The 27,532-nt window shown below is 35.9% G+C and overlaps 1 protein-coding gene across 2 annotated transcripts in view; it reads right to left on the bottom strand.

Annotated features, from left to right (window-relative positions):
- Positions 1-27,532, bottom strand: part of LOC119252662 (cytochrome b5 reductase 4) — a 61,429-nt gene that overhangs the window by 32,137 nt on the left and 1,760 nt on the right. Inside the window, exons 1-4 of one of the 2 annotated variants that reach the window (XM_037520044.1) lie at positions 25,435-25,473; positions 16,888-16,968; positions 10,120-10,220; positions 6,437-6,518 (exon numbers count right to left, since the gene is read on the bottom strand). In XM_037520044.1, the coding sequence (XP_037375941.1) occupies positions 6,437-6,518; positions 10,120-10,194 (157 nt within the window). In that variant the 5' untranslated portion in view covers positions 10,195-10,220; positions 16,888-16,968; positions 25,435-25,473. Of the gene's footprint in view, positions 1-6,436; positions 6,519-10,119; positions 10,221-16,887; positions 16,969-25,434; positions 25,589-27,532 lie in introns of those variants that run through there. The other variant, XM_037520043.1, reaches the window with a different exon arrangement.

Raw genomic sequence — 27,532 nt, 5'->3', positions numbered from 1 at the left:
TTTGGAGAGGTCAGAGGAGTCATTTCGAAGGTTAGCAACAGGATCTATTAGCACTTTACTCTTATTTAGTAAGAGGGCTTCATGAGGATTTATTTTTTAAATTCAGGTAACATTGGTTTACAACACTATGTATGTTTCAGAGGCACAGGATCATATCATCCAAATGCATATCATCATACCACATACACCACCAAGGCACCCTCTACTCTCATTCTCAAATAGAGCTGAATGTGTTACTGACTTAAAAAATTAAATAAACTCAATTAAAAATAAAAGGTCAATGTGTTCTTTTTAATATGAAGCATGAAATGCTGTTAAAGAGGTATGGAGAAGGTAGAACGGAAGTCCAGAGGATTGGCATCTACACTTACAAGAAATCTGTAAGGACTCCTCTGAGAACTTCTCAATAGGTTAACTATGTTTTAAAAACCTGTATGCAACTATGTTTTGAAAACCTATAGGCATTTGTTAGATAGGACCTAAAGAAAAAACATTTTAGAAAGATAGATGCTGAACATTTATCTTTGAAAGTTTTATATTTATTGTATAGCTATATACCTCACTTGTCTTCTTACTCCAAAAGATTGCTATCATGTAGTTACCAGATAAGAGCTCAATCTTGCCAATAGGGAACTTAATCACAAAGTGCAAAACGTACCATTCTGTGTTCTCTTTACTATTGAGCCTTGGTAGAAGACTTCTTGACTCTCTAAATGTATTTAATAAATATTTTTCTTTAGAAATTCTTCTACATTCTACATAGAATTCCTCATAACGCAACTGAGGCTCAATTCTTGTTTTTGTTTCCGAAGTTATATACTCATTTCTCAAATCTTGATTAATTTAATGAATTCTATATTTCTAAACTATATTTTCCTTTATTCATAATATAATCACCTTTTGAATCATCTATAATTTTTATACATCTCTCAAACTTAAAGGATTAGAATTATTCTTTACCCTAGAGGCAATTTACTAGCAGAATTAGAATTGAGATTTAATAATTCAAACACATACTCTGAAAAATTCAGAGTTAAAAAGCTTTAAAAGTATTAGAGAACAGACACTTATGTCTGGTCAGTTTTTTCCCCCAGTTTTTATTTACTCAGAGCATACACTGCATTTTTACCTTTTTATATTTTCTCCCTATGTAGGCACCACTTGTCAATCTTAATTCTCCAATTTATCAGTTATTTTCCATTCTTGCCCCACACCTTTCTGACTTGGAATTATCTGCATAAAATACAGGTATGTTCAAAAATCACCTTTCTCTGAAAATAACACAAATACTGCCCAAACATTCAAGCCAGTGACACCCAAAAAGCATGATATACTTTCTGTTTAGGTTAGAACTGCTCCCTGACCAGGGATCTTTCACCCCTATTTTTAATTATGTCTCCTTTGTCCCTGTTTGTGAGAAATCACAGCAGCACAAGCAAGTTAAGGCAAGCAGAATGACACAAGGGATTTGTTCATGTAGTAAAGTCCAATTCTCCAACGCACACTGCCCTATTTTCTCCACCTTTAGCTATCTTGCTTCTCCCCAGTTAGCCTCTGAACTTGTGTTTTGCTTACCCTGTTACCAATGTACCTCCTAGAAGAGTGGACTTTGACTTTACAGAAGCTGAACTTCCAGCTGACAGTCAGTTTTGCAATAGCTGTCTTGCTATTCTCACAAAGCCATGACAATAACTGAACACTCTGAAATGAATGCCTCAAGATCCTTTGGGTGCTGGTAGACATTGCTGATCCTACCAGATACCAGAGTTTGCCAGGGATAGCCCTGACGCTATGCATTGATTACATACCAGCCTCACGTAATTTGTTACTAATACCATCAGTTTAGGGCTGCAAATTCACTGTTGTGGGAGTCCATTCTGCACACTGCAGGGCACTTTGCAGCATCTCCGACCTTTCCTCTACTCACCGGGATCTTCCCCCCAAGGTAAAACACCCTCCACAAATAAACAGTTTTCACCACTGCAGATCCCTTGTGCTCACGCTCCTCTTGGTTCATCTTTGCCACAGAAGTAAATGTCCCACACAAATAATCAGTAACTGAAACCTGCTTTTTCAAGAAAAAGTTTCTCTTTTTATTCATTACTGATATCATCCTAAAGCACAATACAAACCACAATACTTTTTTAAACAAAAGATTATAAAACACAATGATTCTTTTCTTGATAAGGATCTACTAGTATTATGGTTTACGTTCTGACTTTTAACTTTTCTGTTTTATTCCTACATAGTTAAGCATTTCATCACTGTCATAACATAAACCACCAAGTTAGTTGAAAACTGTCCTTCCAGACTTGCCCAACTGGGGTGATGTCAATTATGGATTCTACCCCCATCCCCAGGATGGGGACCTGGCAAGTCATCCCACCCAAATACAGCATCAGGGATATGATACTGAAAAAAGTCCAAGTATAAAATTCCTCTTTAGTATATCCACTCACTGCCCTCCCTCTCACGCCCTCATGCAAAACACATCAGGAACCTACAGCCCCTACTTCATCTCAGTTCTCATTTCACCTAGAAGTTCTAACTTTAGGGTGAACACATGCCTTGATTTGCAGAAAGAATCAAAGTTTACCCCCTCTGGCCCTAGTATAATTACTAACAGAGTCCCTGTTCATTCTAAAAAGTGCTCACTTTGTACAGTTACACCCACCTAATAATTTCTAGTAGTAAGTCTCAGACTAGCAGAGTTTAATAATCAATTCATGTTTAACAGATGAAAGGCAAAAGTGGGACTGTTAAAACAGCACTTCATCTTAATTATCATGGATATCCTTTATTTTTGACACATTAAATCTTTGTCTTCAGTTACTTTGTCCTTCCTATATAGTCTCCTGGTACTGGACAGCCTGACTTCTGAATATCTTGCTAGAAATTAAGCCTCTACTGTTATAAAAACCTTATCCATTAACTTGCCATCAACACTTTTCTAAGTTGCCAAATTTTTCTGAGTTGTTATATTCTTATCTTTGCTTCCTAATGCCTTACAAGTTGTCTCATATCACTTATTTGCTACTGATCTCATTCTAGCAAAACATTTATAATCCCAAAAGGCTTTAGAGTAAAACAAATCCACAAACCCAATCTCAGATGCTCTGACAGTAATAAAATATTTCTCACAGTAACAGCATCTTTCTGCATCTTTCATCAATACATGCTGGTTTATACTTGCTAACTTGTAGGGATACAAAAAGGAATACAAATATAAGTAGTGTCAGTACCACAGGAACAGAGAAGTGAAGGCAGCCACAACTGCAACAATCACTTTACTGCCTTTACCACAATCTGTTACCCACATAAGGTGGTTAGCAATGAATACTTTATTTAATCCTCACAGTGGTTTAATCTTAAGTCCTATTTTCTGCTCTGATCTGTTAACTGACCCTACAAACATAAAAATGTGCGGGTAGCAGAGTTGAGATTTAAACCCAGGTAATTCTTTTAAGAAACTTGTGCTCTGTCCACAGTTTATGCAACCTCAGTAATCAATATCCCAAAGGAAACTTTAAACTTATGAAAAAATAGTATTTCAAGAGTCCGTATTTCATTCTGGGTAAGGTATGTGTTTTGCACTACCCTGAATCAAGTGGTAAAGAGAAGGAATACTCATTATAGTTTATCTCTTTATAATTAGGGTCAGTCTGAAATCCTTAGTTTCCCCAACCCTCCTGATTTTGGTTTCATAGGGGTTTTTTTCCCCTCCAGTCTTAATATCTTTACTTCATCTTTGCGATGAAATGATTTGAAGTTGTTGGTTATTTTCTCTTAGCACTTTTAAGAAAATATTCTATTGTTTTCTGACTCCTAATGTTGTTCTAGTAAATCAGTGTAACAGTGAGTAAATTAAACTAGTGAATTAGCCATCTATTTGCTATTCAGGTTTGTTAGGAAATCTGTTTCTCTTTGGCTTCTTTCTCTTTTCTTTTCCTTCTCACTGTCATTGATGAACTATTTTATTTCAAAGTGCTATGTATGGATTTCTTTTTATATATTCTGTTTGGAATTTGCTGAACTTGCTGAATTTGAGATTTTTGATTTATGGTTCTAGAAAATTCTCAGTCATTATTCCTTCAGATGTTGCCTCTTCTTCATTCTTACTACTACATACTTGTGGAAATGACCACAAGAGTTAGTGAGATCTTATTATTTCATACTTCATACCCACTGAATATTTTTCTATCCTTGTTTCTCTGTTCTGTGTTGTTTCCAGAGCTCAGTCTTGCCTTCACTGAATTCTTTTAAACTTGTCTGACTGTTTATACTGTGTACTTTTAATTCCACCAGCTTTCTAGATATTTGGCTTTTTTTTTAATTCTACATGATTATTTTTAGCAGTTTCTCATTTTTTACTTATTAATTCATTCTTATTCTCCTAAACATTGCGAACATAATTTTTATTCTGTATATGAATAAATGAAGTCCTAGAAGTGAGATTCTGTTATTTCTGCTGACTTGTTTCTTCATATGTTAATTTTTTTGTGCATTAATAACTGTCTGATCTGCACCTGTGGGACTTTGAGGGTTTTAAGTCGAAAGCGTTCTTCATCATTAAAAATTTGTATATACATCTACCAAGCAACCTGGGAAACCAATAATGAGAGGCCATTTATTTCTTGATATGGTGTCTGAGACCATATAGGTGGTATATTTGAATTCCTAACTCATATCTGGATTGTGGTTACAAATTCTCAAAGAAAATTGCTCTCTTCTCCCCAACTACCTCATAAACAAAGTCAAGCAGACAATATACCCCTGACCTCTCTTCTTGTTGTTGGACAGATTTTCTTTTAAACTTTTCAATTTCCCTGGTCATATACACCTTCAGGAGTCCAAGCCACAGGCAATGATCTCGAATTCCTTGGCTTTACAGGTTCAAGATGCGGTCATCCATTAAAATTCTTGTGCGACTATAAGGTGCTAGTATCTAAATAAATGGAAGATTAGAGTTAACATCACTATGGATTGCTGCTTCTAATTGGGTTTTTTTTCCCTTATTTTTTTGACATATGGGGATCTCTTTGTAAACTAATCTGCTCATTCTAAATAGTGTTTATTGTATTTGGTCAAGCATTTTGCAGATTAGTTGTCCTTTGCAGCCAAGAAAGAAGGAAGAAAATCAGGAATACTCCTTTACTAAATTCATGTTTCCCATGAACAGAAGCATAAGGAGCCTTGAATGCTTTCTGATTTCCCTGCATGGTATTACAGAAGAACACATTAACTTTGGTATCAGATTGTATAAATAAGATACATAATATTCAAGATGAAGTAAAGTTATCTCTGGCTGGCGGTGAATCAGTGAAGGTAGGAAGTCAATTAAGAGGAAAAAGAGATTGGTGTGAAAAACTAAGTTAGTTTGGAAGAATTTCCAGATATTAAAGTTCAAACTGCCTTTTGTTTTTGCTATATATACATACTGCATACTAGTTTTTGTAGTAGGGAAGGAAAAGAAATAAAGCTTTTTGATCATCTGTTATACTAATTGTGCAAGGAACTTTGCTTGCTAACTCTTATCTTTCTGAATCACTATACAGATTAAAAATTGAGACTCAGAGATGAGAAGCTGGACCACAGTAGCACAGTTAATAAACCATAAAGGTAGGGTTCAAGACTGTCTGTACTGTTTCCATTCTGCTGATGGAGGCCTCCGGCAATAAGGCCCTGAATAACAAAACTCTCTGAACTCAATAAATAATGTAAGACTTAGGTTGAACAAGTCAATTTATTCCTAATTTGGGTGTCAACATCAGGAATGACTCAAAAGGAACAAGTACTCTATCCATAATAAAGGATTAAGCAAAGCATTTCTGTTACTCCTATTGCATGTCTATTACTTTCAAAGGGGGCTCTTATGAAAGAGGCTTTGGAGGTAAAGAGGTTCTCTCCAATACTACACAGATAACAGAATCATTGATCAGAAGGTAAGGTGAAGAAATGGGGGGGGGTTGTATTTTAAAAATCCTTATAATTAGATGTTGGTTTTTCTATGGCCAAGAGGCAAAGAAGGGAAATTTCACTATATAACTTTTCACATTTCTGATTTTTTAGTTATGTGAATTCATATTTAAAAAGTTAAATTCTAAAAACTAGTCTAAAAGCTAATGCTAACCAAGTTTCCACCTAATCTGTCAACAGAATGAAAAAAAATGAAGACTAAAATAAAGAGAAACTAAAGTTCTTTCACTTCCATAACATTTAATCCTCACACTATAAATGTTCTCTTAAAACATGCCAAAATTTTAAGGTAAAGCCATTGTTTCATTCTAAAGAATGAGAGTAAAACCTATAGAGTCACTTAGCTGAGAGGCTAGTGAAAATGAAAACAATGTAGTGATTTAATCTGTTTGTTGAAATCCTGGTAAAATAAAGTACATATGTGTCACATAGAATTCTGTTTTAGGACAGTGCTACTTACCTTTAGGAACAGCAGGTTTGACTGCCATTCTGCCAACCAGGCATTCTTTCAGCATGGATTCATAATTGACCCAACGATGAACCTGGTAATGGCGATAAATAACAGAAAACATGACTCTGACTCCATGAGATGCTCTAATTTTACTCAGGGCAAAACTAAACATTCTTACGCTGTTCTGAAAATCAGACTCAATTAGTCGACAAGAGAGGGACTGAAAGACATAGATAGGAACTGTTTAGACAAAGTTCTCAAAATGTTGCGGACCTCTGGAGGGAGATTTCTGACATCCTTTTTGATAGCCATGAAGTCCCACTTAGCTTCAAAATATTGTATTGAATATTGTTATCTGCCTTTTTCACTGTGTTGACATTTTCACTGATGTTACAAAGGCAATGGTGGGCAAAACTTCTGACTTTTTTTTTTAAAGATTTATTTTTATTTATACAAGAGCTACAGTACAGGCCAGATGCGCAGGAGGGTGAGAGGATTCACCAGAGACAGAGTGGGGAGCAGAACAGGCAGACTGACGAAATACTGCTGAGGGATGCAGTGGATGAGGCAGGAAAGGTCTCCTGCTCCATGTGGGATTCTCGCTGGCCAGCCGGAATAGAACCCGCGTTGCAGAGGCTGTGGACAGCTTCACAGCGTGACGCTCAACCACCTTCGCCACCAGGGAGGCCCAATTTCCGGAATTTTAGCACAAATAAATGCAGTGGTTTCCAACTGTACTAATAGTCATTATATTCTTTACCACCAGAAGCTCACAGGAGTAGGAGAAAGCTGGTTTCACCTAAGAATATCTTTCAGGATATAGTAAAATTGATTAATTTTCTCAAATCTTAATCATTGAGTATAAGTCCTTATATTCTTTCTGTATGACAAAATAAGAAGTCCATAAAAATATTTCTGCTATAAAGTAGATGAGGAAAAAAACTTAGGCAGCTGTTTGACTGGCAAGTTTAACTGGGTTTTTTCTTGAAAGGCTATTTAAAGGTAAAAGAATGACGGATAAATGAATTGGTTATTCAGATGTGGGTCTCTGAAAGATATTTTCTGAAAATGAACAAAATGAGACTATTACTTCAAGGCTTATCTGTGTCTGGATTTATTGCTGGGGATTAACTTCAAGCAACTTTCTGTTGGGTCCCTTCACGCAATGCATTAGAAGCCTTAACATATGCAGCTCCTCATTCAGTAATTTAGGAATTTGCCTGAGAAAATATTTTCATACACACAAAGATGTACAGGAAACTCTCAGAGCTCTATTCATCTTATAAAATATTAGAAACAACATAAATATCCATTTAGAAAAGACTAATAAAGGAACATCATACTATATTACTCAATAAAATACTGTACACAATCAGTAAAATAAATGAAGTTAAATAATACTGCACATAGTACATTCCTGCATGAATATATACTAACATAGCAAATATGCCAAAAATAAATATGTAATTAAAACTAGGTGTTCATTTATTAATGTATATTGAAACTTCATTTTCCTAATATTTATGGAACATCTAATAATGGGTGAAGCACTGTTTTGGGGGTTGTAGAGTTGTATAAAATTTTAACAGACAAAGAGGAAAGATACTCAAAGAGGTAAGAAAAGATATGGGGCCTGGCAATCATGGAACTGTTAATAAACTGCAGGTACTTTTAAAAAAATTTGTTATTGAGGTAATGCTGGTTGACATTGTTTATATTTTAGAAGTATAGGTACTTCAGTTTGCTCAAAGCAAGATGAATATTGAAAATATTTACTTTGATATACTGTTTCTTTGGGCCTCAAATCCCTCTAAGTGTTGCCAAAGAAGGTACTAGGACATTGTCTTTAAGATAGCTAATCTAGCTGTTATGTCTTTAAATTGGGAATGAAGGTAAAGCTATCAGGAAAGTATTAAGAGTTGGGGTAGAGGCGATGTTGACAACTTGATCTAAGACAGTAGGAAGAGAGAAAAGGTTTAAATAAACATTATAAGATTTCACCAGTGATTGATATTGGGATACAGGAGAGAAGACAAAGATTACTCAATAACTTCAAATCTCCATTACCAGAAACAGGAAAGTGAGGGAAAGAGAGGAAAGTGAGATGATTATTACTGAGAACATACTGAGTTGAAGTGCCAAAAGGTAATCAAACTGCTCATCAGGCATTTGAAAATATAAGACAAGAAGTCATGAGTGGGATCAAAAGTGGAGACAGAAATCAGATGATAAAGAGATAATATTCTCTGTATAACTCAAATACTACGCAAAAATAAATTCTTACGTATTTACAAATGCAAGAAGTTTTACTACAGTTTCAAGAATACAAAGCTGTTTACTTCTGTTAGTAAAGTTCATAAATAATTTAAACATCACTGGCTTTATTAAAGTGAAAGGGGTTGCAGTAATCTACCAACTAACTGTTTTAATTGCTGAAGATCTTCACAGTATAACAGCTGTGATGTCCCTAAAATAAGCAATCTTAAATGAAGTCTATATAATCTCACAACACTGGGAAAAAATAAACAGGACTATAGTTTACTGAAAATTCTTCTTGTGGAAGAGCACATTCAACATCAAGAGGTTACAGGGCAGATATAAAAGTATGGTTTTCAGGCAAATGTTCCCAAATCTTTCTACTTGGCTCACATTGCTAGAAATTAACAAACACCAAATCACAAGGGGGATTTGCCTTTACTCTGCAATAGAAATTTGGAACCTACTATGGATATGTGACTATGGATAATGGGAAAACATGACTTCTCTACTCTAAGATATACATTAACAGTAAACAGGAGTTTGCTACATAATGGGAGTCTGCTATCTAAGCAGATGCATCTAAGTACATTTAAGTATAAAACAAATTATATTTCTGGCAACCTGGTCAAAAAATAAATCCTAAAATGGATGAGAAGGTAGAAAGTGCAGAAATCAAATTACATTTGATGATAAAAGAACATTTTTATAAATGACCAATCTGATTCAGGTATCTGGAATGATAACAACCAGGTACTACATCATATCTAATTATCACTAAAGAAAATAAATAAAGTATATGTGAGAAAAAAGCAAATTTCTATTCTCAAGATTGTTTCAAATAACAGCTTAGAAAATTGATAATAATTAACATGTTCTACGGAACTTTTAAATAGCAGAAAAAATGCTTATTTTTGAAGTCTCTTATGAGATATACAATAGAATCTCTACTATCACTATAGGAAAAAGTAAGTTTTCTATTCATTAATTAGCCTCATACAACCGCCAATTTGATATGCAGACTCACTACAGCAAGACAGGCAGATTATGTAACATCCCCCAAACGAGAAAAGAGTAAGAGCAAAGAAGCCAAGAGACTCATTATTTACTCTCTAATTGTCACTTCCCTCCATAAATCAGTCATTATCATTATCAAGATCAAGCTCAACTGAATAATCACTTGTCAGCAGAGGGGACTGTAAGTACTTAAGAGCAGAGTCCTAGACACAGATTTGAAACCACTTCTAAAATTTTAATAAAATAATTCAAAGGTCAATTAAATGAATAGCTGTTATCTGAGAGCATCTTTCCACACTTCAAAATTCAAACCAATGCATCTGAATTTTTTTGTAATTATTTCCTTTTTGTCTACAAATATCTCACTGTTAAATCTACGACTGCTCTTCTATTATAATAGATTGCTTTCAGCATCTTACCTGATCAAAAAGGTCAGTACCATCTGATCCTGCTGCTCTCATAAGTTCATCTTCTCCACCAGGATGATACTCCATATATGGACTGACATTATAAACAAACCCTATATGAAAGCAAGGAGAAATAATGTCCTAAACAAACTTCTTTAAAAAATATTAGCTATAAATGTAAGTTCTAATAAATATTTCAGACATCCCACTTAATAACTCTTTACTACTTCCAAGTATTAAGACTGTTATAAAGGATCTGAGCTTTTACCATACTTGCAAGATAACAAGTAACTTGAGATTAATAGATGAGAGGCAAAGGACAATTTAGTACTCATATCAACAGCAGTTGCTAGAACATCATAATGTGCTGCAATTTTCTGAACCCCATGTGCAGAGCTATGTGAAGAGGACCAGATAACACCTACACAATGTGCTGCATGACAGGAGGAGACCCCAAATCTTTTACAATGGGCATTATCTTTATCACTACTAGCAGTAAGCAAACCTGTCCTTTATTCCCTCTAAGGTGGTACTCTCTCTCATCATCCAAGGTTGCATGTTATACAAACATCCATGAAAAGAGAGTACAGAACAAGACAGTCAGTGCTTCTGCTCACAAGATGTGCAGAAATGTGAAAGACCTATAAAGAATTGACTCTCCACACAAAGAAATGATGAAAAACTATGTATCTAATTTCTAAAGTACACATACAATACAGCAAAATCTCCACTACTGCCTGGGTAAAGAATTTGATGAAAAGAACCGAGCTCTCATCCATGTGTCTTCTCATCTTGGCAAAGGCTGAGCAATGAGAACAAATGGTTTCTTTATACATAGTACTAAGCCCTCTTTTTTATGATGGCTATTCTTTTGTCTTTAGAAAATATTAATGTCAATACATTTCATCAATTCATATATTTAACTATAATTTATTTTTACCTTTTAAGAACGAATAGACATCAACACATAAAAAATAGTTCAATAAATAGCCTTCTCAAGGAAATGAGGTGTTTTTTAATCCTTTACTCAAAAACTATGGAGTGGTAACAAGTTCAGTCCTGAAGATATCTAAAGTGAGCAATGAGAACAACTGGTTTCTTTATACACAGTACCAATCCCTCTTTTTTATGATAACTTCCAAGAAATTTAAATAATCCCAGTTAACTTATAATGTTCATCATTATATAATAATCTTGGGAGGAAGGAAAAGATTGGATGTCAGACCCAAGAATGGCTCATTTTTTTCTACTACTTTAGTATTAGAAAATAACCAATCAGGGCCTCCCCTGGTGGCGCAGCAGTTGAGCCCTGGGCTGTGAAGCTGCCCACAGCCTCTGCAGCGCCAGTTCAATCCCCGGCCACTGGCGAGGGTCCCACATGGCGCGACAGACCTCTCCTGCCTCACCCGCTGCTCCCCTCAGCAGTGTATTTCATCAGTCTGCCTGTTCTGTTCCCTGCTCTGGCTCTGGTGAATTCTTTCACCCTCCCGCGCTTCTGACTGTACCCAGTGCTTGTATAAATAAATAAATAAATCTTAAAAAAAAAAAGAAAATAACCAATAAGTCCAAATTTCTTTATAAAAGTGCATAAATCCAGACGGAGAAGGATACAAATTTACAGAATCTCTTTTTTCATCAGTCCTCCAAATAAATTTGAAAAAAAAAAAAAAAAAAAAAAAAAAGACGAAGTACCCTCCTTTCTCCTTTCCCATACAGCTCTCCCTACCAAATACAGAAGGCATTTTCCTATTGTTTAATGCTATAAAATAAACAGACCACAAATACTAGTGGCAATAATTAAGATCCAAATTATTCCCAATAGAATTTTAAAGACAGTGAATGACATGATTATTTAATTTGTGATGAAATTTCACATATTGCAACAACCAGCACAAAGAGACAGCTATAACAGCTCTCCACCATTAGCATATAGACTGAAACTCCCCACAAGTAATCTCTGCTGCCTCACAGTGCTTTAGATTGGCCCTTATTCCCTCACAATCTGACCATTCTTTCTGACATACTAGGGTCACTCTGGACCTGAAGAACTTCCCACCCATTTCAAATGGACCGAACAAGGAATGCCTATAAAATACCTCACTAGGGGTCTCCCTGGTTGCACACAGTGTTAAGCACCACACTATGAAGCAATCCGCAGTCTCTGCAGCACGAGTTCAATCCCCGGCCGGCCAGGGAGAAACCCACATGGCGCAGCAGACCTCTCCTGACTCGCCCGCTGCTCCCCTCAGCAGTGTATTTCAGTTAGCCTGCCTGTTCTGTACCCCACTCTGTCTCTGGTCCTCTCACCCCCCGCATCTCTGGCCTGTACCCTAGCTCTTCTTTGCATAAAATAAATCTTTAAAAATAAATAAATAAAATACCTCACTAGAAGGCATTAATAAGGATATCAGATAGTGTCTCTGAACAACAAATGTTAGAAACAACTATATTTGGCAATGCCAGTAATTTGGTAATTATTAAACCCAGCCCCCAAATGATGTTTCCTCTGGTTTAAAAGCTCTTGCTTCCCCTTTTCTCTTGCTTCCTTTCATCTCTGTCCTTTCTTCCTTTGCAAAAGCATCCCCAGCAACTAAAATTTGAACACCTGACTTTATGCTTTTCCTTCATGCTTTTAATTTTGTTTATTCTATTTGTACTATACATGGCTTTAGAGAGAAATCTCCTGTGCAAGATCTGAAAAACTAACCCTGCAACTATCTGAATTTTGCAAGCACACAATCAACTTCCTCCTCAAGTTCTCACTGCTCAAGTATAGCATATTTGTATGATTGATTGCCCTTTAAATATAAATAGTATTTATGGACCCACAGACACAATCTCAACTTGATACTAAGCTATTTATCAATTCTACAAAATCTAATTCTAATAATAACATTAAGAACAAAAATGGTCAATTCAGTCCTGAATGAATTGATCAGAATCAAGATCAGAGGATCTTGATCATGGCCCAACTAGTGCTTTTAGATTATTTACATGGGTTAATTTCAGTGGCAGAGGAGAATTTAGGAATGATTATCTGTCTATCTGTCTATCTATCCATCCATCCATCCATTCCTTCCTTTATGCTGATACTTTTTTCATTTTTCCAATCTAGTAGATTAAAAAAAAAGAATTGGTTAAGGAGAGCTCAGAACAACTTCACAATACATACACATACATACCATGTAATACACCTTAAACTTACATAAAGCCTTATGTTAACTTATCTCAATAAAACTGGAAATAGTGTAAAAACAAAAAAAAAAAAAGGAAAGAGGAACTTAATGAAACTAAAATACAACAACTGTATTTGGGAAAATATACTTTAATGTTTAACTATGTCATTTTTTTAAATTCCCTACAAACGTTCAGGAGTACATTTTACTGCTAATCACCTTAGCAGATCTACAGCACAATTGAAAGCACACATTCAGAACAGCTACTCTCAGTTCTTTAGGAAATGTACAGACAGGATCAGTTTGACTAGTTTTTACACTAAATTATCTTTTGTGTTATATGTATGCATCTCTGAACAATCAAATGAGTTCTTAGGGAAAGAAAAATTTCCCCCCTTTAAAATTACCACTCAGAGACTCTCTGATGGCACAAGGGGTTAAGTCTCAGCACTAAGAATCTATCGGCAGCCATTGGAGCAAGATGTTAACCCACATGGTCCAGCAGACCTCTCCTGTCTCACTCGCTGCTCCCCTCAGCAGCGTATTTGAGTAGATCCACCTGTTCTGCTCCCCACTCTGTCTCTGGTGACTCCTCTCACCCTCCCACCCCTGCACCTCGGGCCTACCCCCCAGCACTTGTATGCATAAATACATAAAATAAATCTTGAAAAAAAATAAATAAAATTACCACTCAGTGCTTTACATTGTCAGAAACTTACACTGTCAATTCAATCACAAAATAAGAGTTTTAATGCTGAAAGAAATCTAAAGGCAATTTTCAGTCTGCTCTCCCACTCAGTACAGGATTCATTTCTGCACTGTCTATAGACAGACTATCAAGTAGCATCTGCTGGAACAGTTCCAGGTCTAGGAGGCCACTGCTATTTGAAAAGCTTAGTTCAAGGAAAAAAAAAATATTTATACCTGAAAAATAATGTTGCCATTTTATGGGAAAAGAACTTTTTCATCTTCGCAAACACTGCCTATAATTTTTTATGTACTTTTTACATACATTACACAACGAACAGTGGACTCCATTAACTGACCTTAAAAAGTATTACAACGAAACAACAAAGAAAAATTGAGACTCCTTAGATCTCTAAAAGAAAAATCTCCCTTTGAGTTTTTTATACTGATATTGTGAAGAATTATGAGTCCATACTGGTGCCTTTGGCCATATAATAGCTATTACAACTTAACAATATGCAGAAACACTCCTCTGGGAGCATTCTTCTCATCTTCCCCAGCCCTAGGGAACTACTAATCTACATTTTGTCTCTGAAGATTTGCATATTTTAAGCATTTTGTGCAAACAGAATCATACATTATATAGTCTTTTGTGTCTGCCTTTTTTCGATTGGTATAATGTTCTCAAGGTTCATATATGTTAAAGTGCTTCATTCCTTTTTATAGCTGAACAATATTCCATGCACTTATACCACATTGTTTATCCATTCATTAGTTCATGGGGATATGGGTTATGCCCAATTTTTGGCTATTATAAATAATGCTGCTATGAACAACTGTGTAACATTTTTTAGAAATTTTTTTATTGGAAGTGCACTGGGTTATAACATCATCTAGGTTTCATATATATATCATTACAAAGCAACAGGTTTACTTCTTAAAGCATAGTCTATTATGTTCCCCTTAAAAACTCTAATTCCACCCTTCACCACAAAACTGATCCCTTTTACTCAATTTACCCACTCCACTCCCACATTATTTTCTGGGAATCACATATTTGGTCCTATAGCCTAAAAGTCAACTATTATTAATACTTGGTGCATTCATTTTGTTTCTTTAACTACCACATCAATGAAATCATGTTGTTTGTCTTTCCTTGTTACTTATTTCACTATTTCACTAAGCATAATCCCTGGTGGGTCCATGCGTGTTGCTGCAAATTGTAGGATTTTGTCTTTCTTATATTGCTGAGTAGTATTTTTGTATGAGTGTGTGTGTGTGTGTGTGTGTGTGTGTGTATGTATGTACATGTGTATGTACACATACATACCTCACATCTTATTTATCTAGTCATCTGCCAATGGGCACTAAAATTATTTCTATAACCTGGCTATTATAAGTTATCCTGCAATGAACATGGGATTGCATAAACCTCTTTAGCGTTTTTGCATTCTTCAAGTAAATATTGTAAGTGAGGTAACTGGGTAGTATGGAATTACTACCTTTAATTTTTTGAGGAATCTCCATACTGTTTTCCATAATGGCTAATCCAATTTGCATTTATACCAACATTGTCCTGAACACTTTTTTTTTAAAGATTTGTTTATTTATTTATGCATACAAGAAGTGGGGGTGAGGATTCACCAGAGACAGAGTGGGGAATAGAACAAGCAGGCTGACTGAAATACACTGCTGAGGGGAGCAGTGGGTGTGTCAGGAAAGGTCTGCTGCACCATGTGCATTTCTCCCTGGCTGGCAGGGGGATTGAACTCGTTCTGCAGTGGCTGCGGACTGCTTCACAGGTTGTGTCTTAACCCGCTGCGCCACCAGGGAGGCCCCTGAACACATTTTTTTGACTAAACCTATATTAAGTATGTGCCTAGGGGTGAACCTCTAACTCACATAGCAAGTCTATGTTTAATCTTTGAGGAACTGCCAGGCTGTTTCCATTCTCAACAGCAGTATATGAAGCTTCCAACCCAAAGAGCTCTTTTAAATCATTACTCCAACTTCCCACAAAGGGGAAAGCCTTTCACAACTATAAAATTTGAATCATACCACATATCTCAGATAAATGAAATCAGGACTGGAGAGCAGCATGCTCCAATTTATTCTCAACACCCTAGGAGTAGCAAAGTGTAAGACTTGAGTGACATTTTATACCTACCTACCATCTCCAGATGAGGCTCCCACAATGTTTCAGGTAAGGTAATCATACATATGAACTACAACTAGCTCAGGTCACACATCCACTAACTGAAATTTTTCATTTTTTCTTTGTTGTATTTTGTTAAGTCTGGGACTCCAGAGGGATCTCAAGACACTCTTTGTGGTCCAAAGGCAGAACATTTTTTTCAATAATACTAAATTATTATTTGCCCTTTTTTTTTATTCATTCTTTCACAAGTATAAAAACTGAATGCAGGTGACATTACACTACTATTGTCATCTATTAAAAATATTTGCCAAAATGTAAAGCAATGTCACTTTCCTCATTTGTTTTGTAAAATATTTTTCAAAAAATATATTACATATATTACATTTCAAAAAATATATTACATTAAGTTTATGGCTTTTATTTTTTAACTGATTTAAAAGTATTCTTCAAATTTCTGAATTCTAATTCTGAAAGGTAAACATCAATAGATGTAACTATTAGACAATGGTGGAGGACTATGGGTGTCTTGGTGGTGAGTGTAGTGTGGTAATACACAACTGAAGGGTATGATCTTATATCTCTGAATCACATACTGTGTTGTAAACCAATGTTACTGCAATAAAAAATATTAAAAGCATTATATAAAAAAGTGATATTTTTTAATCATATTGAAAAATAATTTTTGTTCTAAAATTCAAATAGATTTAACTCCACAGTCCCACATTATATTAACTCAACAAGAATTTATTTAGTGCTTACCATGTGTGTGTCAAATATTATGCCCCTAGATTGCAGCATTACTATTTATTCCATTATTCACCACTGCTCATTTTCTTGGCTCTAAAACAGATGAAGGAAAACAGGTACGTTCACATAGTAATAAGATGGCATGTTTTACCATATACAAATACAAGATCCATTTTTGCAAGTATTGTGACTACTTTGCCATCTTGTGTTCAGAAGAGAAATTGCACATTATTTTCATTATTTTATGCCTATTGATTTTTATCCAATTTTAACAACTGCTGAGATGGTGTTAAAATATGCAACAGTAACTGTGGATTTTAACTTCATCTTTCAAAACTATTAATATTTACTTCATGTATTTTGAAGCTTTGGTATCAGACATAAAGTCTTCCTAATGAACTGACTCTTTTAACATTGTCCTAATCGTTAGTAAGAAACCTTGATAATATTTTTTACCGGATATTAATATAGTGTAACTTTATTATACTTACTGTTTAGAGAGCATAATTTTTTTCTACACATTTAACTTAATTGTGTCTTCCTATTTAAAGTATATCTTACAGATATCATGTGATTAGGTCTTAGAGTGATTGGTTTCATTTACACTAATTATTAATGTGGCTTAATCTAGTAAGAGCTACCAAGTTATTAGCCCAAAGGTTTTTCTCCCCATGTTTGTATTTCTGTTCCCCTTCCCCTAACTTCTTTTGAGTTAACCAAATATTTTTAGAATTTCATTTTATATATAGTTTGTTTTTTTTTTTTTTTTTAAGCAATACGTTTTTGCATTTTTTTAAGAGACTGTTCTAGGGATTACTAAACATTATCTTATATATATATATATATATATATATATACACACACACACACACACACACACACACAAACATACAAACACTTTAACAAGTTTTAGTTTACTTAATATTGTGCTCCTTAACATTTACCACTCTCTAGCCCCTATACTTTATGTAACTCCTCAACATGGAATAACTTATGCTTTGAAAAGTTAAGCAGTTTTTAAAAGTTAAGAAGGAAAAAAAAAGTGATTTTTTTTCTTTTTACACACATTTATCATTTCTTGAAGATTTTCCAACTGGTATTATTACCCTTCAACCTGATGAACTTTAGAATTTTTGTGGTGTAAATCTGCTGAAACTAAATTCTCAGTTTTTGTTTTTACAAAAAAAATCTTAGATATTTCATTATATTTAAGAATACAGGATACAGATTTGAAGGTGTTATTTTATTTCTCTTCAGCAGTCATTTTTATTGTTTCCAGGTGTGGATTTGGCATTCAAGATTTTCTTTTATATTTGTCTTTTAGCAGTTTGAATATGATGTGCCTCTATTAGTTTTTTTACGTATTTATCATATTTGGCTCTCCTAAGCTTCTGATGTAACAATTTTGCTTTTCACCACATTTAGAAAATTTGGTGTTAATATTTCTTGAAATAAACCTTTGTTCATTTTATTTCCATTCATTTCCCTCTGTTTTCTGGGTTGGTTAATTTCTGTTAATCTAGCGTCAATTTCACTAGACTTCCTTCTGTTACTTCTAATCGGCTATTATGCCCATTCAGTAATTTTTAAAATTTCGTATACTGTGTTTTTCAGTTCTTGATTTCCATTTTTTATAATTTCTATTTCTCTGCTGTGATTTCCTATTTGCTTATTCATTATATATATTTCTTTACTTTGTTGAGTATAATTTTAACAGGCACTTTAAAATCCTTGTGAACTAAATTCAATCCCTGGATTGTCTCAAAGTCAGTCTCTAATAACTACTTCAAGTAGTTCGGGAAGTTAGGATATATATTCAATATAAGAAGCATTATAACCTGAAAATCTTCTCTGCCATCCTATACAACCAAGCAACAACTCCCTTTCCAACCCTTTGAAAAGTACAGATTTACTCTCTGGAGAGAATGAACCAGAAAGATATTATACTGAGGGAAATAGATACAGAGTTGGGGAGAAGTGTGAACTAAAAAGTAGAAGCAAATATCTACGTATCAAAACATTAAGATCCCCCACTTTATCACCACCATCTGAGCCGTTCCCTTTCTCCATAGCCCCTAGAACAGTGATTTGCAGATGACTGAAGGATACCAGTCTAAAAGCAAAGACATATATAGCAGCTTGGGGGAGCCCTGCCAGTGCAGTCAGCCAGTTTATTAAAAAGTTCTTCCCACATCATGGTGCTTTTATTCAGTTTTCTTGTCCATCATTGTCAAAAGGATGGCTATTTAAGGAAACCTATAAAACCTATTAAATTATCAAGCTGTAACATAGTTTTTAATAAGAAAAAAAAAATAACAATAATCGGGCCTCCCCGGTGGCGCAGTGGTTGAGCACTGGGTTGTGAAGCTGCCCGCAGCCTCTGCAGTGCCGGTTCGATCCCCGGCTGCTCTCCTGCATGGCGCGCAGACCTCTCCTGCCGCCCGCTGCTCCCCTCAGCAGTGTACTTCGGTCCTTCTGCCTGCTCTGCTCCCTGCTCTGGCTCTGGTGAATTCTCTCACCCTCCCGCGCTTCTGACTGTACCCAGTGCTTGTATAAATAAATAAATAATCTTAAAAAATTAAAAAAATAATAACAATAAGACAGATTTACTTCACAGATAACAGAGAAGAGCCAGGTAGTAACTGTAATGAATACAACCTAGAACTTCTAACTCCACCAAACAACTTCAGTGATAACCATTCAATTTACAAAAGAGATGAAAGAATCTAGTGAGTTTGCAAAGGAAAATTTAAATAGACTGTGATGAAGGTCTCTAAGTACATTATCGGGTCCACTAGACATAATTTCCAAAGATTATCTTATGTCACATTACTACTATTAGGAAAAAGATTCCTGACATTTCACTAAAAGGAAACTGACCAGCAAAAGCACTACAAATTAACTAACAATCTGAGCAACCAGTTACACTCTAAATACCTTTCTCTCTTTTTTTTTTTGAAATTGAATTAAACACTGCTTTATAACATTATATAGGTTTTAGGTGAAAAGACTCATATATCAGCGTCTATATATGCTATATTATACTTGTTGTCAAAGTTGAATTTCCACCCGTCATCATATCATTGAACCCTTTTACTCAATTTTGTTCTTGGAGTCTAAAAGCTTGATTTTGTTCACCCATTTGCTTTAAACTTTATGTACCACATATGAGTGAAGCCATATGGTATTTCTCTTTCTCCATCTGATTTACTTCACTCTGAATTTGAAAAAAATTCCTAAACTTCTCCTAGGGAGAAAATGACCAAACATCATTAGCAACAGCCATATTTTCTATACTTAAACTAGATTTACAACTTACATCAATTTTAAACAAGGCACCCTCTCCCTTAAAGATCAGTTTTCCTGTCTGTCTCTCCAGACTGTTCCTATCTCACAGAGCGATTTCCCTCTGTCTGCTATGCCTGATCTTTAGTTGACAGTTACCAGTACTTAACTGCCTTAATTGGGAGTTTTGGGGGGTTGTAAAGGTGTCATTTTGCTTTGGTATATTTCCTATTTCCCCAAAGAAGCCAGTTGCAAAGATTAAGATATAACAATCAACTTATGTACAAAATCACAAGAAAAATGCTCCCATCCTTAAAAGAAGAAGCAAGAACATAAAATCATAAGTTTTTTAGCCCATTAGTGAACTGAGGTCAAAAGGCAACCAATAATCTAAATTGCAAAGTGCCAACCCCATCTAAAGGGATAGGACACATGAATTGCTTTACTTTTTACAGACCACAAGAAAAAAGAGATGTCATTATAAAAACAACTGAAATAATTAAGGGTCAAGTGTGCACTAGTACCACTTTAGAACTTTGGGAACCTCCAACACAAGGGGATTCTATATCCACTCACCATCTCATGTAATGAGTGTTTCTTATCTTTTTTTCAGTTTCCCACCTCATGAGATACTTGTGAGAAATACTATAAATAGGGAAGACCTGAGAAAGACCCATTGGTGGTAGAAGTGTGTGGTAGCTGCTCCAAGACTTAAAAGCAGAACTGGATACCAAGGAAAATCCATCTACATTTATGGCCTGCATGAATACAAGATGGTCATCAGCCTCTACTAAGGTCGGAAGGAGATATTCACCCATTATAGGTTGAACTCTGACATGAGGCTACGGCCAGTTATGCTGGAAAGGGACACTAAAGCCTTCCACAACTTCAGGCCCTGCACTGACATCAGAGAGAGGTTAACTGCTACCAGAAAGGGTAGGAAAAACATATCCTCCTTTACCCTGCACTGATACTTGAGCAAAAACAACTGGAGGAAGGACTCATGCCCAGATTCTGCATTGACACAAATCAGAGATTTTCTAGCACTGGAATTGCTCATACCCTACATACTACTCAGGCTGTCTTCCCCCTCCTCTTCTGCTGATATGAGTCAATGCTAGGCTGTGACAGAGGAAGAGGAAAAACATCTGTCTCCCTATTCTGGATCCTGCATTGAGTAGGAGGCAGAGATTTCCACTGGGGAAGGGACAGAGCACTGAGAAAGATCATTCCCTGGAGCTCAGGGGCATATAGAAGGACTAAGCCTGAAAAAAGGAAAACTACAAAAACTCCTGCCCTCCCCACAAGTCTAGCATCAAGAAACAGGGCAGTCTGCAACTGCGAGAGGGACAAGAGCATGAGAGAGGGACAAGAGCATAGCGACACTACTCAGGTATATAGTGTAAACATTCAGCTAAGAGTAGAACAGGAACAATGAGATAATCCTCCATGGATGCTCTCACTTTAAAAACACAGTAGCGGTCTCACTCATAGCAGGAATCTAGAAAACTTAAATAAGGGACCAGGAAAATGAATATAAGAAAGTGAAAATCAAAATCAACAAAAAAACTATGAACCAGAGACACTTTTTGGGGGGTGGGGGGCGGGAGGGGAAGGATTGGGGTCAGAATGGGGCGTTTGCAATTGTATGGGGGAATATAAAAATAAAATTTAATATTTAAAAAAAAAAAAAAAAAAAAAAAAAATAAAAACACAGTAGCAATGACCCACTGTTGGAATAATTTAAAGTCTGTGGGACATTGATGGTAACAATACAAACTTAAACACCAAAACCCAGCACAAGTATTAACTACACTAACTCAACTTAATTGTCTGCCAGAAAAAGTACACCCATTTATAAATATAAATGCCTCAGATTCTACCATTCATCTATATGCAAGGGTATGGCAGTCAATAAAAATTCTGATATATTTAAAAAGATAAAACAACCCATTGTCGAGAGAAAAACAGACTTAGAGATGATGCATACACTGGAACTATCAGACAAGAACATTAAATAATTATAATTAATGTCTTCAAAGATCTAGTAGAAAATGTGAGTGACACTTGACAAACAGGAAATTTTAGCACAGAGATGGCAACTCTAAAAAGGAACCTAATGGAAATAGTATGAGTGAAACACAGGGCATCAGAATGAAGAATTTCCTTTGATGTGCTTATCAGCAGACAGGGTAGAGGGAACAATCAACAAACTTGCAGAAAGGTCAACAGAAATTATCAAAATGCAGTACAAAAAGAAAAAAATGTGTGAAAAACAGAATGGTGCATTTAAGGTGTGGGACCATAGATCTAATGTATATGCTATTGAAATCCCCGGAAAAGAAATAGAAGAAATACTCATATAGATAATGACCAAAATCTTTCCAAAATTAATTTAGAAAACCCCAAGCAGGAAAAATACAAGGAAAAACACATCATAGCCAAACTGCTAAAAAGAAAAATCTCACAGGCAGTCAGCAAAAAAGCCTTATAAACCAAGAAAAATTTAATAATATCAGCAGAATCCTCATCTATGCAAACTAGATGAGTGATATTTTTAAAGTACTGAGGGGAAAAACACCATCAACATATAAGTTTATACCCAACAATACATATAATGAAGGCAATATAAAAACTTTTCTGAAGAACAAATACTGAGATAATTCATTGCCAACACACTTACACTAAAGGGAATGTTAAATTGTTCTTCAGGGAAATATAGATCAACACAAAGGAATCACAAGCACTGAAGATGGTAAATAAATGGAGGTAAATATAAAAGATAATTTTTTTCACTTTCTTAATCTCTTTAAAGGTGACTGTTGAAAGCACAAATACTAACACACTGTAGAGTTCATAACATATGTAGAAGTAAAATGAGTAACAATAATAGTCAAGGCACAGGAAAAGGGAATAGAAATACAGTCTGCCTTACTGTAAAATGGTATAATACTATTTAAAGGCAGACTGTGGTAAATTAAAAATGTACATCATAAACCCTAGAACAACTATTAAAACTAGAATATGTTGACAGTGGAGATAATATGGGTTCATTAAAATATAATGACCATGTCGGGTGGGGGGCAGGGAGGGGAGGGATTGGGGTCAAAATAAGGGGGTTGGAAATTAGGCTACAGATACAATTCAACTGGAGAAAAACAATTCCTAAATCATTAGATTTTCACTGAGAATCAAGATAAGCCGACTATATTTAATATCAAACCAGAAAATTACTCTGAGATTGAATATATGCATATAAAGCACTCTGGAATAAAGTACAGTAGTATCAGCAAAAAAAAAAAATACATATACATATAAATATATATATATATATAAAATGACCATGTCAACCATGGGTGAATCTAGGTAGGTAGAGTGTTTCTGGAGTTTACTGCTTCATTGTTGTAACTTTGTTGAAAGTCTGAAGCTCTCAAAAAAAGTTTCATTGAAAATATTAAATAACCATTAAGAAATCCTTAATATTTACCTAATCTTCAGAGTGTACAAGGTCTACAAAAGGAAATCAGAAGCTGTACAAAGGAAAGAGAACTCATGATTCCTCTCAGGCTACAGCCTCTTTTAACATGGCTCAAAAATACTGACTTCATGTATCCTATGTATCTACAGATATATTGGAAAATTGTCCAGAAGTAACAAAGTTTCTGATAAAGCTGTGGTGTACTCCCTAAGTCCAGGAACCAATTTGGAAAAGGTAAATATGAAAGTCTATCAACTAGCTACTATTTTGTGAAATCAGTATTTTTTTTTAAGATTTATTTATACAAGCACTGGGTACAGTCAGAAGCACCAGAGGGTGAGAAAATTCACCAGAGCCAGAGCAGGGAACAGAACAGGCAGACGAAATACACTGTTGAGGGGAGCAGCGGGTGTGGTAGGAGAGGCCTGCGCGCCATGTGGGCCCCTCGCCAGGCGGCCAGGGATCGAATAGGCGCTGCAGAGGCTGCGGGCAGCTTCACAGCCCAGCGCTCAACCACTGCGCCACCAGGGAAGGCCCGAAATCAGTATTTAAGCAACCAGGTTTGTTGTATTTTGTTTGGACATTTCTAACACTCAGTAAAGTGTCTATTTATATCCTTGTGTTTACCTATCACCAGTCCATTGTAACAACAATATACTTTTTTAAGTAACCAAGTTCCTTTAAAACCGTAAGTTTTGCATTCATTCAATACGGACTGATGACCTATATATGGCAGGCACTGACATGGTCCCTGCCCTCATACAGGTTACAGTGTAATCAGGATAACTGATGACAAACCCAAATCACATTATGGTGAGAACAATTAATGACACACTTCCAACAAAGGACAGTGGACATATTTAACCATGTCGGATGACTCAAGGAAGTCACTATGGAGGCACAACGTACATTTTTGTGCCCTTTATTGCTCCTGCTCCCCTCATAGATGCCAGGTTGCTGGATACCATGAGGTATGCTTTCATCAGTTACCTTCCTGTGTCTCTACTTACTTTCTCCAATGCACCACTTCTAATTTGGAGCTTATAGTTTGCCGTGGGCTAGAAAAATCAGTTAATTAATATTGCTAAGAAACATACATTAAATAAAAATTGCTGCAAGTGATAACTGAAGGTTTGGCTTTAATGCAGGCTTTCTGATTTCCAATTAGCAGAGACATTTTGTCCTACAGAATTCTGTTATAAGACAAGAATGTGGAAATAATTCTATATAAACTAATATTACTGAATTATATTATAATACTTGGGTATTAAATTGCCTGGCAAACAAATGCTTTCTTTCAAAGGGAATATATAGTACAGGGATGTTAAGTAAACAACCACCTAAGGAAGAAATATAGTCCAGGGCCACCCTGGTGGCACAAGGGGTTAAGCACAGTACTGTGAAGCTATCTGCAGCTTCTAGAGCACAAATTCAATCCCTGGCCAGCCAGGGAGCTACCCACATGGTGCAGCAGACCTCTCCTGTCTTACCCGCTGCTCCCCTGAGCAGTGTATTTCAGTCAGTCTGCCTGTTCCATTCCCCACTCTGTCTCTGGTGAATCTTCTCACACCCTGCACATCTGGCCTATATCCCAGTTCTTGTATGCATAAATAAATAAATCTTTTTTCAAAAAAAGAAATATAGTCCACATTCAGAACTGTTTAATATTGTCCAATATAAGACCTAATTTATTGTCTGAGTCATATCACCAAAGAGCAGTATCATTGGGTTATACAGAATTATAACTGGAAAGCCCAGCCAACATGTTTTACAATACATAAGAAAATACCACCTACCTCTTATGCATATCCAACAATCATCTTTTTTGTTGTGTTTTTTAAGTTCTTCTTCAGTTACTTCAATTAACCTGCCTTGTAATCCTGTGAGGTCCTTTCCACTTTTGGTCAATCGAATCCAATCCATAAGACTTCTGCCCTGTTTTAGAGGAACCTACATAAGAAAAGGAAAGAATTCAGTGTGGATTCTTCAGGTTATTTGCTTTTCTGTCTCCCTGCTGTTTGTCTTCAGGCTGCTCATTAAACTCAAATCTAACAATTCAGCATATCTTTTTATAGCATTTGGAAGTTGTCAAAAGCATTTTGCTGCAATTTATAATTCCATAATTTAAAGTTTTCAATAGGTCCTCCCCTGGTGGCGCAGCCATTGAGCGCTGGGCTGCGAAGCTGCCCGCAGCCTCTGCAGCACTGATTCGATCCCCTGCCACAGGGCGAGGGTCCCACATGGGCGCAGACCTCTCCTGCCGCCTGCTGCTCCCCTCAGCAGTGTACTTCAGTCCTTCTGCCTGTTCTTCTCCCCACTCTGGCTCTGGTGAATTCTCTCACCCTCCCGTGCTTCTGACTGTACCCAGTGCTTGTATAAAAAAATAAATAAATCTTTAAAATAAAAAATAAATAAATAAATAAAAATAAAGTTTTCAATAAATAAAACATTATACTAGATATCTGGGCATGAAGCAGAACTTAGAAATTGTCACACAAATGTTCATCATAGTATAATTAATATCATAGTATAACAAGATTAGCATTAAACCTAGGGTCAGAAAACATGTTATGGTCCTGGTTCTATGAGGTGTGAACAGACATTTAAAAAACTGTAATATTCTAGGGAAGTGATTGGAAAACTGGTGTGCCTGTTACTGTATTACACTTGAGGTAATAATAGTTTTTACCTGTGGTGGTAGTGGAGGTGAAGAGACTTAATCCCTTATGTGGACCTCAAAGCCTAAAATATTTATTATCTGGCCTCTTGCAAAAAAAAAAAAAAAAATTGCTTATCTGGTCTCCCTGGTGGTTCAAGGGATTAAGACACAACCAATGAAGCTATCTGCAGCCACTGTGGCATGAGTTCGATCCCCAGCCAGGGAGCTACCTTTATGGAGCAGCAGACCTCTCCTGACTCGCCCGCTGCTCCCCTCAGGAGTGCATTTCAGTCGATCTGCCTGTTCTGTTCCCTGCTCTGTCTCTGGTGAATCCTCTCACCCCCCACGCCTCTGGCCTGTACCCCACTTCTTGTATGCATAAATAAATAAATCTTTAAAAAAAAATGTTTATCCCTGCCTAGAAGATTTAATAAAAGGGTATTTGGGCACTTGGTGTTTTGTTCTATTTTTATAAAATAAGTTGTTAGATAAGAGTCATTATTAGTATTTTAATCAGTTAAGATAACCAAGTAGAAATTTTGCAAGACCTCTATATAGGATAGGGCTACTGTCTAACTTGTATAACCAGTTAACAAATTACTACCAGGGGAATGTTTACTGTAAAAGCAGACACATTCAAGGAAGTTTATTGTTATACGCTAAATGTTTGTGTATCCTCCCACTCCAACTCATATACTGAAATCCTAATGTCCAGTGTCCCAATGTCCATTAGCAAGTAGGGTCTCTGTCAGATGGCTAGGTCCTTGAAATCAGTGTCCTTATAAAAGAATGCTTAGAGCATTCCATCACTGGTTCCACCAAGTAAGGACAATGAAGCGATAGCTCTGGACAGGGAATCAGGCCCTCCCCAGATATAAAACTGATCTTCAACTTCCCAGCCCCCAAAAGCTGTAAGAAATAAATTTGTTGTTTATAAGCCAGTTAATCTATGGAACTCTGTTATAGGAGTCTGAAAGAATGAAGACATTTACACACTTCATTTTTATGAATGATACCTGTTTTAGGCATTCATTTATCCCCAAAATAACTAAGTTTATAGGCTTGTGGTGTCTCTCCAATTTTACATTCTCTCTTACTAATCCACACTGTCCCATCTTTACCATCACTGGAACTCTCTGGGTCTGAAGTGCAAGAAAATTATTTTTCCCACCCCAAACCAAATCATTTGACTCTCTCTTTCCATAATCTGCAGCATAAAGTAATTGAAAATGTAA

This window comes from Talpa occidentalis, unplaced genomic scaffold (assembly GCF_014898055.3).
Source record: "Talpa occidentalis isolate TD23 unplaced genomic scaffold, MPIMG_talOcc4v2.1 talOcc4.2, whole genome shotgun sequence".
Classification (NCBI taxonomy): Eukaryota; Metazoa; Chordata; class Mammalia; order Eulipotyphla; family Talpidae; genus Talpa; species Talpa occidentalis.
The sequence above is the reverse complement of the archived record's forward strand: the minus strand, read 5'-3'. Positions and strand labels throughout refer to the sequence as shown.